Below are 16,125 nucleotides of genomic sequence, written 5' to 3'. Positions count from 1 at the left end.
ACCAAATTTTGACAGCAGTAGCCTCTTCCGCACGTGCAGCGAGAATACGTTCCTTTCTTCACTTCGGTGTATTCAACAAGCTCAGTTCCATGACTTTTTCCTTCAAAGTTGAGAAACCAGTTGGGAGTTGAAAAAGCAGGAAAGCTTGTTTTCCTCCTCCGGTCTATGAATAAAAGTGAGGTGTGAGTGGAGGAGGCCTACTGTTCAAAAATTCAGCAGGACAATGCTCCGCTGCTCTTCTTGATGTTTGTTTTAAGGAAGGTGACTAGTGTGCAGTGGGTGTGCCTGGTGCGTCCGAGAAATCCAAATGGTGGGCCGTTTCCCTGGGAGCGTGTAACTCCTTGTGTGATGGTGCTTCGGATAACATTCCCTCAGTGTCTGCAGTGTTCCCTGTCAGCCATATGCTTCCCGAACACCTAGAACTCTGCAGATACTGTGGTGAAGCTGTTTAATTGTCCAAGGTAATGAGTGAGTTTAAGATGATCATTAGCACCACTGATGCACCCGACATATAGGATTGGGATGAAAGCAAACCGGGAGAGAGAAGAGGATGGAAGGGGGAGGATAGGGGTCCCCTCTGTGCCTTGGGGTTTTCTGACACTGACCCTTCTCCCCTCCGTCTCCTCCCCAGGGTGTGGTGGAGTTCTCCTTATGCCTGCTGTTTGCAAAGCTGGTCAGTTACACTTTCCTCTACTGGCTGCCTCTCTACATTGTGAATGTTGGTGAGTCACAGGAAGCTACTAATGCCCATTTAACCACTTCATCGGGTGTGCCCTGGATGGAGGGTTCTCATTCTCCTGCCAGGAGTGCACAGGCGTCCCGCAGAGAATCTTGCTCATTTGCTCCTAGGAGCAAGAAAGTGTTCTCTGCTTCCTCGTAAGTGTTCAGTCTCCCGGGAAAACCTGTCTGTGGTTCAGGAGTGTGTGGGGACCTCAGCTGAGGGACACAGACGTACACCACAATGGCAGCTCAGCTCTTGCGGCCAGCTGTTCTCAGTGACGCCCATCATGGTGCTGGGCAGGTCCGTGGGGTTTAGATGCAAATGTTGCTCCAAATTGAGCAAGTGACAGTGCGTCCTGTGCCTGCGTCTAGGGTGCAAGGTCCGGCCAATGGGCTCCTAGTGAACAAGGTGTCTTCCTGGCCATCCACAAGAGCTGCTTCTGGCTCCCAGGAGATCCATACCCAGCACCAGTGGATGCCTGTCTCTCAGCCCCAAGAGCTCCGGCTCCTGATGGCAGGAGAATAACCACACAGCCAGAGCTCAGGCTTGCTCTGAACTTCTGACAAGTGAATGTCTCTGATGTCTCTCATTTCATTGCAGCTCACTTCGGCGCTAAGGAGGCTGGGGACCTGTCCACGCTCTTTGATGTTGGCGGCATCCTAGGTCTGGCATTCTTCATTCTTGCTTGCTGTGTTGCCGTTGTGGACAGGGAGGGATGATGACTTGTGGCTAAAGGAGAGAGGAGTTGTGTTCCTGGCGGGACCTTGGCCAGTTCAGTTATACCTACACTGTCAAATGTGTGTCCTGATTTGGATGCCTATCTTGAGATGAGGCGTGACTCCCAGAGGTGTTCAGCACCCACCACTCCCATTGCTAGCTGGAGTCAAGGGTGCTCAGTGCCTCTGACCACGAGTGTCCCAAGTTGGCCGTATGTGATGCATAGGGCTCCCTGTCCTCTCCCTGGGCTTTATCTGAAAAATGGGAGTAACGCTTGCCCTTCTCACCGGGGCAGGGGGCTGTAAGGATTGACTCCTGTTTGTAAAGCATGTTAAGAGCCGTGGATGGCGTGCGCTAATAGAAGTACCAATTATTAGCACGTATTTTTATTATTGTGCTCACTGATTGACTTGTCGTGACAGCTCTTTAGAATCCAGGCCCTTGCTGCATATGTCTGTTTTCCAGCTCACTGAGTGAGTCTCCTGGAATTCTCTCCCCTGCCTGGGGTCTAACCGGTGACCAGACAGTAACATCTGTCTGCAGGGCCCCAAGCACCTTCCTGAAATCGTGCGGGAAGGCAACAATGGGACAAACTCCTGCTCTGACAGAATACAAAGTATGCGACTTTCTCATGCAGGAGGCATTCTGGCTGGTCTCATATCGGACTACACTGGCGGCAGGGCCACCACGTGCTGTGTGATGCTGATAGTGGCTGCTCCTATGGTGTGTATTGTGATGAAAAATGTTCGCTTGTCCTTGGTCATGAGGGTTTGACGTGAGCCTCCTCCCCACGTACGCCCCTTTGAGTCGTATGCACTTTCCTGCAACGAGTGGCCAGATGGAACCTTGTGCAGGGAAGTCTGGAACCTGGGGTGGGATCAGCGTGAGTCACAGCTTTCATGTCTAGCTCTTGTTCCTGGAGGAGGATATTCACGCTGGAGCTTTTCCTAGACTGTAAGGGGCTCCAGCATCCTCCACAGCTGGGCACAGGAGGCCATGTGAGAGGCTTTCCTCCACCCCCTGCACTCTGCTCACTCCCCCCACTGTGGGTCTGAAACAGAAAAGCTGTACTCCACTATTAATGTTCAAAACTCCTAATGTGTCATTTCAAGTGAGGCTGGAATCAATCGCTGAATAGGGACCCATCTACTCCCTTTAGCTGGGGTAGAAAGGCACCTTCAGGGTCTTGGGGTCTCCAAGAGGAATGGAGGGTGGGAGCAAAAATGAATGAATCCGGGAATAGCCATCCCTTTTGTTCTAAGGCGCTGGAGTTCTCTGCAGCACAGAGGCACTCTTGGTGCAGCTGTGAATCAGTGAGGTGCGGATGGCAGTCCTGCCGCTATGGAAATCTGGCAGGTGGCTGGCATCTGACTGCTCCCTGCTGGAGCTCCTCCTCTGTTCGAATGCATGGTGGCTCAGGCAGGGAAAATGGGGCACCCTCCTGGCTACTTTGCACAGCACCCAGTAACAGCCAGAAGGCTGGTTTTAAACTCTGGCTGCTCATCCAGGCGTCCAGGACTGTCAGACCCAGCTGCACAGTGCTGGGAAGATGGGCCTGTTGGCAGGTATTGTCTGGGCTGGTGGCAGGTTATGGTACCTCTGGGTCACCAGATCAAAGCAGCCAATGTTGATAGTTGCTGAAAATAATCCAAACCCCCATCACAATGGATAAAGCCCTGCAAATCTATGGATATCCACAGGCTGTTTGCAGATCGGATGCAGATACTAATTATGTATCTGCGCAGGGCTCTAACAACGGGACTCCTTCTGCCAGCCCAGAAGTGCCCTGTGGGTTCTGGAGTAAAGGAGGAGTTAAAGTTAAAATGTTTGTGGCTTTTCCCCCCATGGGTAATATTACCCCCCACGTCTGTGCTGAACTCCACTTCAGTTTGACTTCACCGTTCACCCCTAAAAGCAGCTCATTGGACCAAGTTGCAATGTGAACGCACTCTGACTCTTAGCTGCAATTCTCTTCCCAGCCCAAATGCCTCTGATGCCGCAGTCTGTCATTAGTGCAAAGCTGCAACAGTGCGTCCATGTCTAGGAGGTCAGAATGCAGGCTCTGAGGTCCTGGTCCTTATGCCATGCTAGAGCAGTGATAGCACCACAGAGACACATTATTTTGTATTGCTGGATTTCACCTTCTTCCAGACTCAGGATTCACATGGCCCACCAAATGAAACTGAATCTCAAAGACAGCTATGTTTGGCTAGCTGTCCAGTTACCAGCTGCTGGTATTTTATCTGGCAGTCGAACCACAGAGCTGAAGGCCAAATGAGAGATTCTGGCTCTGTTCTTCCCCTTCAGTCCGGCCCTCCCATAAATACTTGCCAACATCTGCTCTGGCTGACTTACTCACGTCGCACTTTCTAGAAAGACTAAACATTTTTCAAACCAAGAAATAATTGAGTGCAAGCAGTAAAACTTAACCTCCTGTTAAAAGCACATGACTGAGTGACCAGCAGGTGTCTCTAGAACACTTCCCATAACCCTTGGCTTCAGATGTGATTGGCTGGGATGAACACTGGCAGGATTGACACTGACTCATGCTCTGGGGACATGTGGCAATGTTCCCCCCCCCCCCCCAGCACTCTCCTTAACATGCCATAATGGGCCTCTTTTCCCACACTCAACTCCACAACTCCTAAAGAGATCTCCATTCAGGATAATGGCTCTTAACCAATCTAATGCTGCCTTGGAACTAACCGTGCCTTCTGATCATTGAATGACCCACCCGCTCATACCTGGGTATGTCTAATTGGCTCTCCTCACCCTCTCTGCTTTATTCTTGTCTGGGAGAAGGGACGAGAGACAGGTACAGAATCAATACGGCTGCGTCCTCCACCCTGACGCATCTGGTTCCAGGAGTTAAGCATGAGAACTTAACTGCTGGAGTGCAGGTTAGGTTTACCCAAGAGCCTTCTTGAGCCGAGGCCAAATTCTGTGAGCATTTCCTTTTGCGCTGAGAGGGAGCCGTGCACATGTGCATGTACTGCCCCAAAATCCCCCAGCCACAAACTAGGTCTAAATGAAGGACCTCAGTGTGTATTTAGGCAGCTAAGTAAGTGGACTGACATTCAAAGAGCATGAGCACCCCAACTTCCGGCTTCAGCGGGAACTGCAGTACGTACTCGGTCCCTCAGAGAATGGATTTAGCACCTGACATTAGGCCCCCAAGCTAGACAGTGGTGGCCCCTCCTTTGTCTGAAAGGATCCAGATGTGGACTCGGGGTCTTGCACACCACTGCAAGCTAAAATGGGTTAGCTGGGAAAGGGGACAGAACCAGAATCCAGGCAGGATTAGCTCACTGCACCTTGCAACTCGTCTGGGACCCAGGGACACTCTGCTTGATCTCAAGAGGAAGGCGAGTTCCTTCTTGAATGGGGGGGGGGGGGGGGGGGCTAGATCCATTCTAAACTGCGTGTGGGCCGGGGTTTTGCATGTAGGGTTTCCATAGAAATAACCCTGATACTTGTACCCACTTGTTATAGCTGCAGCTAGGCCATGGCACTCCACCCAGCTGAGGTCTGTGGAGGAGAGCAGAAATTAGCTAAGGGGTTTGGTAATTCTAACCTGCTGGCATAATCAGTTTCTCCTCTTTGCTTCCAGCTATTCCTGTACAATCACGTTGGCCAGAATGGAATAGGCAGTTCAGTAGGTAAGTAGAACTCCAGGCTCTTTGGAACAAACCAGTGAGTTTGTTCACAAGTTTCTGAGTTTCTAGATGTGCCTCTCTGGAGGCAAATAAACCCTCTAGACTCGTTCTCCCGTCTCCTCCAGAATTATCTGCCCTAGGGAAATCTTAACTGGTAGACCATGGACTGTAGTTATGTACACTGGGAGATGATGTCTGATGCTAGAGGGCTCTTTAATCTAGCATCCAAAGGCAGAAGTCACTTCCAGCCATTGTACCTTAAGTTGGTGAAGTTCAAACTGGAATAAGATGGCTTTTTTACCAGGGAGATTGGTTGACCATTGGAAGAATTCATCTAGGGATGTGGTGGAATCTCCAGCACCTGGACATCTTTTAAATCAAATCATGGCCCCAACAGTTATTGGGCTCAATGCAGGAATTGCTGGGTGAAATTCAGTGGCCTGTAGGAAATCGGACTCAGTGATCACAGCGCGCCCCTCGGGCCTTAGCAGCAAAGAGTCCTGTGGCACCTTATAGACTAACAGACGTATAGGAGCATGAGCTTTCGTGGGTGAATACCCACTTCTTCGGATGCATGACATGCCTCTGGCCTTACAATCACAACTAGTCACTGGTGCCACACGGTTGCTATTTGCTGTTATTTTATAAAGCTCCCCTCTCCACCCCCCGCCAACACCCCATTTCTGCCTTCAAAACCTGTTTGCATCAAGGTCCCTAGCAAACCTTCCTTTGATCCAGGCTGTTCTGGGCTGAACCTCCCTCACTGTCACCCTTGTCAAAGCACCGAACTATGGCTGAGAACTGCAGAATAAAGTGATGCTGTCACCGCCCAGAATGTTCTCTTCCCATCAGCACTCAGCCTTCCCCAAGCCTCAGCTTATTCTTCTGTCCCCACTGTAGTCCCGTTCCAGGCCTTAGAATAGCAAGGGGGAGCGGAGATGCAGTGGACCCCAACTAGTCTTATTTCATCTCCTTGCCCTCTCCCCAGGACTCAAGCTCCAATCACTTATCAGCTAAGTGGCTGAAATGGAGGTCACAGCATCACTGAAGTCGTGTTTGTAAGAGTTTGTTCCTGCCTGCAGGCACTAGGGAAGCAGAGGAGGGAAGATGTGACATTCTGAAAGGGAAGAGTAAATGTGTAATGCAGAACCCGTCCTGCAGTGACCTCCAGAATAGTGTGTTGGAGATGGAGAGGGGACTCTTAACCTAACAAGGCCTTCCTGGGCTGCCTGTAACTCCAAATGGCTCTTGCTTCCAATTCCCTTGCTCCCATGGTGACCCCGTTGTCCTGCTATGAACTCAGTGGCAGAACTGAGAGTTCATAGACATTAGAAGCACACGGTAGATCCTGCCAGTACAGCGCTGTTCCCTACAGTAGAGTGTAGCAAATCTCTGACTGGATCGCTGTAGGATCTTGGCATACAGCAGGGCCAGCTGTGCTGTAGTATTGATACTCTTTCTCTTTGCAGCTATGCTAATTATATGTGGTGCCCTGGTGAATGGGCCTTATGCTCTCATTACGACAGCGGTTTCAGCTGACTTGGTAAGAATTACACCGTTTGTTTTTTCTTAGGGCAAGTTACACTTAAAACACTGCAGCACTTTAGTGAAGACGCTACCTATGCTGATGGGAGCAGCCCTCCCATCAGGTGTGGCTACTCCACCCCCCCCGACAGGCAGTAGCTGTGTCGGCGGGAGCAGCCCTCCTGTTGGTGTGGCTTCTCCGCCCCCCCGCCCCCCCCCGACAGGCAGTAGCTGTGTCGGCGGGAGCAGCCCTCCCGTCAACGTAGCACTGTCTACACCAGGGGTTAGGTTGGTTTAACTGCATCGCACAGGGGGGGTGGATTTCTCACACCCCTATGCAATGTAGTTACGCAGACTTAATTTCCTAGTGTAGACCTGGCCCCTCTCGTCTCACTTGAGCCTTTTTTCTTATTTTTTGCCTGGCTCAAAGTCTGAGGCTTTCCATTCCAACTGCAGCTTTTTGTGCACCTCCCTCCACTCAAAGGCTGTTCTGTCTCTTCTGAGCTTTGCCGTAGAGGGTTGTTACTGGTAGGTCACACGCAAATACCCGCATCTTGGGCCTCTCATTAGTGCAAATCCCTTCTGCCCTCCCTGGGCTAGGATTGCACGCAGCACAAGTGCAGGAAAGTCTTCTCCTCAAGTGTAAAACTGACACCTGGGTTGAGCCCTCCTGGTGGCAGGGGGACAAGGGCTGGGACGCTGCATTAGAAACGTGGAGGGATTTAAGTGACGTGGTACGGAGAGAGTGCTCAGACATCTCCGAGGCCGTTCAGAAAGATTGGTGGTTTTACGCAATCCGCTGGCTGTAAAAGTCCCTGAGGTAAATTCTCCAGAGCAGCCAAGCATAAGAAGGTGTTTGCTAGTATCTGGTTTCAAAAGATTTAGTCCAGTCCAAGTGTTCCTCAGTTGTGCAAGGATATTTTCTGTTGCTGCTGCTTTTAAGACTAGAACGCCATCTTCCCAGTCCTGGCACACGCTTGGGCTGACACTCTTCAGATCAAATGTAAGACTAGCTGATAAACAGCTCTATGGTCGGACAGCACAGAGTCCCATTCCTTGCCAGGGCCCCACTGTCAGCAGCTGCCCAAAAGTTCCTCTAACAAACTGGAAGGCCTTCTGAGGGACAGGGGAAGCTGTCTACATGCTGCTCGCTTTCTCCTCCAAATGACCTTCTCCTTAGGAGATTCCCATTAAGATTCTAATAGAGTGGGGAGGTAGCACCACTATACTTAAGGTGTTTTTACAGCCTGCAGTTGGGCTTGCATCAAGCTAATTTCCATGTACTTCAGTGGGAGCAAAATGGACCCAGTACAATACGCTTTTGAAAATTCCATCCTTAATTCATAGGGAAGTAACTTCGGGTTGTTTTTTAAAGATAACACTTTCAGCTTGTTCAAATTGAAGATATTTCTACCTGCTTTCGTAACTGGCTTAAAGATAGGATTTTGGGGGTGGGGGGAAAGGAAAAGAAGGGACTTAAAATCTAACTCCGGTTGAATTTCAGTGATATTTGGGCACCTGGCTCTGAAACCTCTTTGAAATCCCTAGCCTTAAAAACTTTACAACTGCAGAGTTAGTAAAATCAGGTGGGATTAAAATCACTGGATTTTTAGCTCTTGCAGGAAGGGTCTGTTTTATGTTTGTGCAGTGCCTAGTACAATGGAATCTTGCACCCGATTGGGGTCATTGGGCACTACAGCAATGGAAGTCCTCTGTTATGATCCTATTATCCATTCATCAATCTTACTATCAACTCAGGCAAACTACGGAGGTGCCACCCCCACCCCTCCTCCTCCAAAGATAGTGTTTCAGCTACATTTGTACTGAAAGTAACAGTAGAGAATCTGACCCAGTCTGGCCCTTGTGTTGGGCAGCCAGAAGCAGTAAATCTGCAAAGAGGCCAGCAAAAAATCAATTTCTCCCCCCCTCACCCCCCCACCTTCAGTCTTCAAAAATCTCTCTGCTCCAACCAGCACAAGTCAGGACTCCAGAGAGGCCAAAGCAGTTTCTCCTTCAGGCAGAGCAAAGTACTTCAGCCATTGTGAGCTCTAGTGCTGCTCGCCTGCCTTTGGAAGGTGGCTGTAGGAGGCAACATGAAATGTGCAGAAAATGAGACGATTGGAATGCTGCCCCCTCTTGGTACATGGAAGGGGAGCAAGTTCCCAAAGATGTCGCTTACTGGTCTAAGAATCTCCCTCCCCAGGGCAAGTATTCAAGAAAGGGGTTTCCCCTCTTCAGGAAACTGTCTCCCTAGAGGATGTGTTCCTAAATCTGCCTGTCACCGAAGAAACCTCTCTGGCATTTTGATACCAGCATTCCTCGCTGGAAGCTGGAGACAGGTCCTGGACTAACCCAGTAACCAGAATGAGTCAGGGTTCAGGATGCACTGAATGGATCACAAATTGTACCCCTCATTTTTACTCCAGTATTTTTTACTTCCCCTCCCGCACAGGGAACTCACGAGTGTCTCAAAGGAAATGCAAAAGCCCTGTCCACTGTTACAGCCATAATTGATGGGACTGGATCTATAGGTGAGTAGGGTTGGCTGTACTAACCAAGGGGGGCAAATTGTTCCAAGAACTCCATACAATAGCTGGAGAACCTAATTCAACCCCCAGCTCTCCTGCCCCCAGTAGGGTCTATGTTCCTCTTGCCCCCAGGGTCCAGCACCCTTTGCCCTAAGGGAACACAGGCTGCCGGTGAGCTGGGAATGGTCCAGAGCCAGCCTGCTTTACTCAAGAGAAGGGAAAGGGAGAGAGACTCTTTACTTCCCTCTGCAGGGATGGTGATTGGGTCCCGTAAGCTTCCGCCAGCCATTCTCGGGCAGGCAGAGAGACGGGAAGGGAGGGGATAAGACCCAGGGGAACGGTTGGGTTCCCGCGGCCCGGGGGGTGGGAGCTAATGGTGCAGGTGCTGCAAGGAGCTTTTCAAACTGCCAAGTAGAATCAAACTCCACTGCTCAGAGGCCCCGGCGATTAAATGGTCCCCAGCGCCCAATAAATAACCCTGCTGTGGGACTGAGCTAGGCAGTGAGGCACACCCAGGCTGGGGCAGGAGGAAAGTGACTGCCGGCAGCTCCAGCTCTGTCTGTGGCTAGAGCCAGGGGAGTCCAGGCACACTCGGGTCCAGAGCAGGGCTGGGAGGCTAGTGCTAGCCATGTGTGGAGACTGCTCGGAGGGGAGACCTGGGGCAAGCTCTTCCGCACTCTTCTGGCCCTTGGGAAGTGGGAGCTGGATCTGCAGGCCCAGCTGCAGCATCCGGCGAGTCTGGCCAGTGCCTGATAGCAGGGGCAGTGGGAGAACACAAGGGGGCATTGCTGACCAGCAGCAGCTGCCGAGATGGGAGTGGGAGCAAGGTGAGAAACTGGCAAGGGAGGAGATGACAGAGAGCCGGCAGAGGAACTGGAGCCTGCAGCCTTCAAGCACTCCAGCACGTGTGCCAGAACTGACGTGGGGGCTGGGTATGGGTTTTCTGCCCTGCATATGCCAGTGGCCAAAGGCTGGCTGCCCGGGATGGTTCATGGCCACTAGTGATCTGCTTTGTTTGTCCTTTACAGGTGCTGCTCTGGGCCCCCTGCTGGCAGGGCTGATCTCTCCCACTGGCTGGAACAATGTCTTCTACATGCTAATAACAGCGGACATCTTGGCCTGCCTGGTGGGTTTCTCTTGAGCCTGCGGTGGCTTCTTGATGCAGATTAGGGGATTGGTGTGCAGCTGGGCCAGGGGTTGTGTCTGATTTCACAAGCTAAGTGTCTGGCCTGGCCTGCATTTGGATGGGTAGCTGCTAAGGAAAGGCCAGGAGCTGTAGCACTTAGTGCTGGGGCCTGAGTATTTGGTGCTCTTCTCTCTGAGGCAGCAATGAATTCGTGTCCCAGCATCCTGAGGGGGTAACGTCGTGTTTGACGGACAGCACCCAAAGCCCTTGGCATGCTTGTCAAGAGCAGAGGGAGGAACTCCGGTGCTGTGACCAAATGCCAGTGGGGTTAATTGCATTTGTCTCCCAGTGTTACTCCTGGAGTGTCAGCTGGATACAGGACTCTTCATTTCCTGCCCTTAAACGCTGCCGTGCACATGTCAAACAGCAACCGGTTCCATTTCAGAGCGGGGAGCATTTCCATAGCTTAGAACACGCTCAAGATAACAGGCAAAAGCGCTCTGTAAATAAGACTGTCGCCTGCATGGTGAAAGTGGGGGGCTCTGTATAAAGCCAGGCACAATGAACAGCCTCTTCCGTCTAGTGCTGCTTTTATGCACAGCCATTGTGAAGTGGTTCCTAGATTTGTTACACAGCCTCGGCTCTGAACCGCTTTGCTCTTCCTAATTCCTTTGCGCTGCACTGGGGCATCGAAAAAAAATCTGCACTCTTTTCTTCCCCCTTCTTCTCTGACAGCCAATGCTGCTGTTAACTGGCCAGGGGTCGCTGAAAGGGGCAAAGTGGGCAGGGCGCTGGACTGGAAGTGGGGATATCTGGGTTCTATTCCTGGCTCTCACTGACCTGTGCACAGCACCTAGCACCACCATGGGGCCCCAGTCTGGGTTGGAATCTGTGCCCTTGCAGTATTCCTCCTCCCCACCCCCGACAACACCACTGCTCTGCCTTTTCGCTGGCTTCCCACTTCCATAAGGAGGTAACTCTGCTGGAAGTGAGCCTGGCTCACTGTGACTTGCATCTGCACCTTTCCATGTCATTGCTGGACATCCTTCTCTTCATCCGGAGCTTTTCCACTCCTGTTTTGTCAGATTTGTGATTGCAGGTGTGCGTGTTTTGCTTTGCAGGAACACGCTAGAAAACAAGACTTGGCAGGAATAGTCATGGAGATGGCAAATGATGTCAGTGTTTCAGAGCATTTGCAGAAAGCAAAGCCTGTATTTAACCAAGTGTTGTCCTTGGAAACCTGAGGTTAGGAATATGCTCATCCAATCAGGGGTTAGATATAGACCCTGTGACTCCTTTTTCCCATCAGAATTTTGACTCTTGAATACTCATAATGAAAATGCTCTCAATTGACAAACAAAGAATTATTCCCTGGATCTGTGGTGAATAAATAATACATTTATAGACGATACATGGCCTGACGAACTAAATTCAGACTAAATCATTCATCCAGTTGTTTGCCTACTTCTCATTCACTCCAGGGACAGGGAAGGTGGGGGGACTGTATCTTCAATACTTTCCCAGAGGCTAGAATCATAAGTCCGATATTCATCTTGAGTGTCTTTTCCCTTCCAGTTCCTTTCCCGGGTGGTGTATAAAGAGATTCGAGGATGGTGTGGCTGCTACACAAGAAAAAGAGGGTATGTGCTTCTAAAATCCCAAGTTTGTCGTGTATTCCTATGACTGTTCTCAGATCTCCTGTAACACTGGCAGAGAAGCCCCCACTTCCAGCGGTGTGTCCTGACCTGGCAAAATATGCAGGTATGGTACATGCTGAGTGCACATAGGAGTTTTAGATATAAAGTAGGTGCCCTTGAAAAGGGAAACATACTGTACTTGGGTAATTTATCTCTACTGCTGCATTCCCTGAATTTAGAATGGGAAGCACCCCAAATGCTGCTATAAATGTTTTGTCTTTGTCCAGTCTTTGATGGAACCCCCTGTACAATGAATGCCTCCCCACCCCCTATCCTATCCCCCAAGCATGCCCAAAGGGACACCTAGAGCCTGGGCCACAGAAGAACCCAGGGAGCGTTATGACTGTTCTAATGACCCAAGAGTTCTACCTCCAGCCCTGCAAAACCCTATTAATGTGTTCTAAATGAATTGTCCTTGTGTGTCTTCTTAGCTCTTCTGTGGCACTAACACATGCAGTAGTGTTGGATGGGAAATAGTTTGTATTGTGAGTATCTCTGGTATTTTGCTGCTGCCGCTAATTCCATCTGCGATTTATCCTGATTTTTCTTGCTTGGCATTTGTGGGGTAAACATGAAGGTGTCTGTTCCGTGGCTAACTAAAGAAGAGCAGAGACCCAAGGCACAGTAGTCCTACAACAACAGACTTCTAAGGGAACAGCTTCCAAAGACGGGATCCAATATGTCCATCTCCAATGCCTGACTGGGACAGCGGCACGTGCTGTGCTCTGGGTCATATTGCAGAGTAGTGGGGCTAACTGACCAGAATACGGTCTTGAAATGTCCAAACGCACACTGATCTGGACACCAAATTTTTAGTCCTAGAGTATAAGGCCAGAAAGGACCATCCGATCATCTTGTCTGACCACCAACTAGTGTGTTAAACTAACAAACTACAAGTGGCAAAGTACATAGCCCCACTGCTCCTGTAACCTTGCCAGTGAATCTGATGATAAAAATATAAATGTAATGATGTACCAATCAAAGTAATTTCCAAGCCTGTGTAAAATGAAGGTAATAATCATGTGTTTGAATCAGTATTGTCATAAAAATACTCTTGTCCTGGAGTCAAAACAAATTGACGAGATTGTAGACTGCATTTCTCAGAGGCCATCTTTGCTTTTGAACTGACAATCCCAGGGCAGCTCGTGGTGGTGTAGGGCTGCGCTTTGCCAAGGTGTGTTCCTGCCGTGCTCTCAGGAGCCTGGTACACTATATCTTGATTATGTTTACAGGTAAACAGCTTTTTTGGTAGCCATGTTCTGGGCCCCTGTGTTACGGTAAGTCTGGCCCAAGTCTCCTCCTCAGCCCTCGTGCAGGGTAATAAGACTCCTGCTTTCATGTCTCGGCTACCTTCTCACAAAGGGCCCAGTTCTAGCTTCTCCAACCTGCACGAGCTCCCTTTGGAGTGATGGGAGTGACGTGTGCCGGCAGAAATGGGCCCCAGGGAGAATGTGCTGCGAGCAGCTCTGGCTTTGGGAATGTGCCACTCTGCGCTTGCTGGGTCCACCAAAGGGTGGCAAACCTGCTTCCTTTATGTTGGTCAGTCAGGGTGATGCTTCAGGCTCTGTTTAGAGCCCTTTGGTCCAGTCTGATCCCTTGGGAAGGGAATATGGTGGGCTCAGCCAGCTAATGGCAGCTGGACCTCAATTTATATCTGGCTGGTTCTGCCTTCTTGAGAGAGTCTCCTCACTAGCAGCCTGGAAAAGTAGGGCTATAGCCAGGGTGCCTCTTGCTGCATTTTATGAGACAAGGTTCCCTTTCTTTGGGGCTTGTGAGGCTGGGAGAACTGGGCCAGAAAGCTGTGGGTTCAAGTCTCTGCAGTGTGATTCTGGCTCATCCTCAGGGACGTGGGCATTGCAACACCTAACTTTTAGGCACCTAGAAACCCCTGGAACAAAAACCGGATCCACAAAGCCTGAGTTAGGTGCTAGTTTCCCTATGCAATGAATGGGGTGGGGGGAGGCGCCTAAGAATGGGACCAACAAAAGCCAGCCTCTCCTCCTCTGGATGTGGCCTGACAGTAACATCTCGTCCACCAGCCTTTGGTGGCTGGGCTAGGAAGTGGGAACAGTCAGTTCTGTCCCCAAATTCCCTCTCAGCAGAAGGTTCTAATGTCTAAAACTGAGGCCCATGTGGTCACTGAGGGCTGCCTCGCTGTCTGCATAGTCACTGCAGTGCTGGTGTCTCCTTATGTTGGGACCCCCAGCCTCTGGAAGGTGCTGCAGCCACCTCAGCCCCTGGGTGGTCCTTGCGTGTCCCTCTTGGGATGTTTCTTAGACTCTCACCATTGAGAATCAAATTAACAGCTGTGAGCTGCTCTCTGGGACACGCACTAGGCTCTTGCGTTAGCAGGAACCAAAATGGGGGTGGTATCTCTGCTGCCTTCTCACCTGCTTGCTCCCGTTTCTCCTTCGGCTCTTTCCCTTGCACCAGGCTCCGTGGCTCTAAAACTCGGCAGGTGAGGTGAGCTGGGTGAGGGCCATGCAAAGGGGCAGGATGCAAGTCCTAGTGACTTGGCTTTGGATTCTGGCACACTGCAGTTCTTGAACAATCTCCATCGGAGCAAAGTTCCATCTATCCCTGACTGGATCTGAGCACCTGGGAAGCGGTGGCTATTAAGGCTTAAAAGTGCTTCGGAAGCGTATTGAATGTAATTAAACCCATGAAAATAAACTGTTCCTTGGCAGGCGCCTGCCTGGCCACCCTCCGTGGGCTGTGCTCTAATCGTGGTTCTTGTTCTCGCAGATTTAAAGAATTTTGACCTGACTCCCTGTGACCAGAGGCAGCGGAGTGCAACAGTGACGGGCTTTGCTGGCAGACCCCACCTTTTGATGCTCTCAGTTTAAAGTGGGAGGCATTATGGAGGCAAAATGAACTGGGAAGATGAGTAGTTCTCTAAAACCCAGCCACCACGGACTCTAATCATTGGCAGCAGCTTTATCCAGGGCGATGGAGCAGAGAAGATGGTGTATTCTGGCCCATGACTGTTTTGTGAGGCATAACTGGGGCCTCTGTCTCTTACCCACTGCCTCTGCTCCTCTTCCATTATTCCTTTTATTATTAAAATGGTGCTAAACCTGTGTTGTAGTGGAGCTCCTCTTTGTCCTGGGAGTGGAGGGAAATGTTCCCAAGGCCGCTGGGCCCCAGGAGCTGCAGAGACTGGCTTCCTTCTGTGCGATGTGCTAGAGCTTCTGGCCCTTGCCTTGTCGAGATCAGCAGTTCTGTCTCAGCACCAGCTGGTTCTCAAACGAACAACAATCCTCCGGTTTGAGCCCCACTTCTGGCTTTTCAGACGCCTCTATCGTCATTCGTTTGCAACTGAGCTGAAAACTTGCCAGTTCCTGTGGCTGGATTCTTTCTCATTCTGGACAGTTTAACACAGTAGGTACCAATAAATGGATAGTGATTAGCTATCAAACAGGTATTGCAAGCAATATTTTGTTTTTGGGAACAAGACAAAGGGTTGTGTCAATGCTCTTGGCTCTCTGAGGTCATAATACAGAGTAGTGCTAGACCCTAGAACGCTGCCATTTGGACTGAAAAAAAGACTCGTTTAGTTTAGTCCAGGAATCCCGCTTCTAGATTTTTCTGATAAACACAAACTAAGTTTTATTCTGTGCTTTGCTGTTTCCAGAACCACTCTTTTTACACTAGAAGGAAGCAGCATCTTTCATAATGGTACCGGTTTATAATTTTAAAACCTTGTATGATAGTTTGTAGTTCAGAAACTTTGAGTGAGATGATAATCTCATCCGGCCTCTGCAAAGTGAATTAGATTCCTATCCTTTGAAATATCTTAATCTACATCTCCAGGCCACTGACAGTTGTTTTAAGAGTAACTTTGATAATGTTTGTAAGGACACTCTGTCTGGGTTGTTACACCATGCTTATCACTGTTCTATTCAAGTGCCAAACATCCCTGTGAGGGGGACGGGGGGAAAAAGATTCTCTCTCTCTCTCTCTCTCTCTCTCTCTCCTACAGCCTCTGTATGTCCAGAAACAGCTGACTAATGTATTCCTCCTCTTTCTTAAAGTGTCTTTAGGAGCATAGGTGTAGATTGACATATATTTGGGGGAGGGGGGGGTCAATTCCAGCCAGGCCAACGGGGCCATGAATGAGGGATAAATTCCACACCTGCCCCAAGCTTGCAGTTTG

At 50.1% G+C, this 16,125-nt stretch overlaps 1 protein-coding gene across 2 annotated transcripts in view; it reads left to right on the top strand.

The window, feature by feature from the left end:
* The window catches only part of SLC37A2 (solute carrier family 37 member 2), a 59,303-nt gene extending 44,254 nt beyond the window's left edge, over positions 1-15,049 (top strand). Inside the window, exons 10-18 of one of the 2 annotated variants that reach the window (XM_034754735.1) lie at positions 632-722; positions 1,322-1,384; positions 2,076-2,161; positions 5,049-5,097; positions 6,564-6,637; positions 9,071-9,149; positions 10,175-10,272; positions 11,848-11,912; positions 14,715-15,049. In XM_034754735.1, coding sequence (XP_034610626.1) covers positions 632-722; positions 1,322-1,384; positions 2,076-2,161; positions 5,049-5,097; positions 6,564-6,637; positions 9,071-9,149; positions 10,175-10,272; positions 11,848-11,912; positions 14,715-14,730 — 621 coding nt within the window. In that variant the 3' untranslated portion in view covers positions 14,731-15,049. The other variant, XM_034754734.1, reaches the window with a different exon arrangement.
* Positions 15,050-16,125: the final 1,076 nt, after the last annotated feature.

This window comes from Trachemys scripta, chromosome 21, assembly GCF_013100865.1.
Source record: "Trachemys scripta elegans isolate TJP31775 chromosome 21, CAS_Tse_1.0, whole genome shotgun sequence".
NCBI lineage: Eukaryota > Metazoa > Chordata > Testudines > Emydidae > Trachemys > Trachemys scripta.
This window is presented reverse-complemented; position numbering and strand designations above follow the sequence as displayed.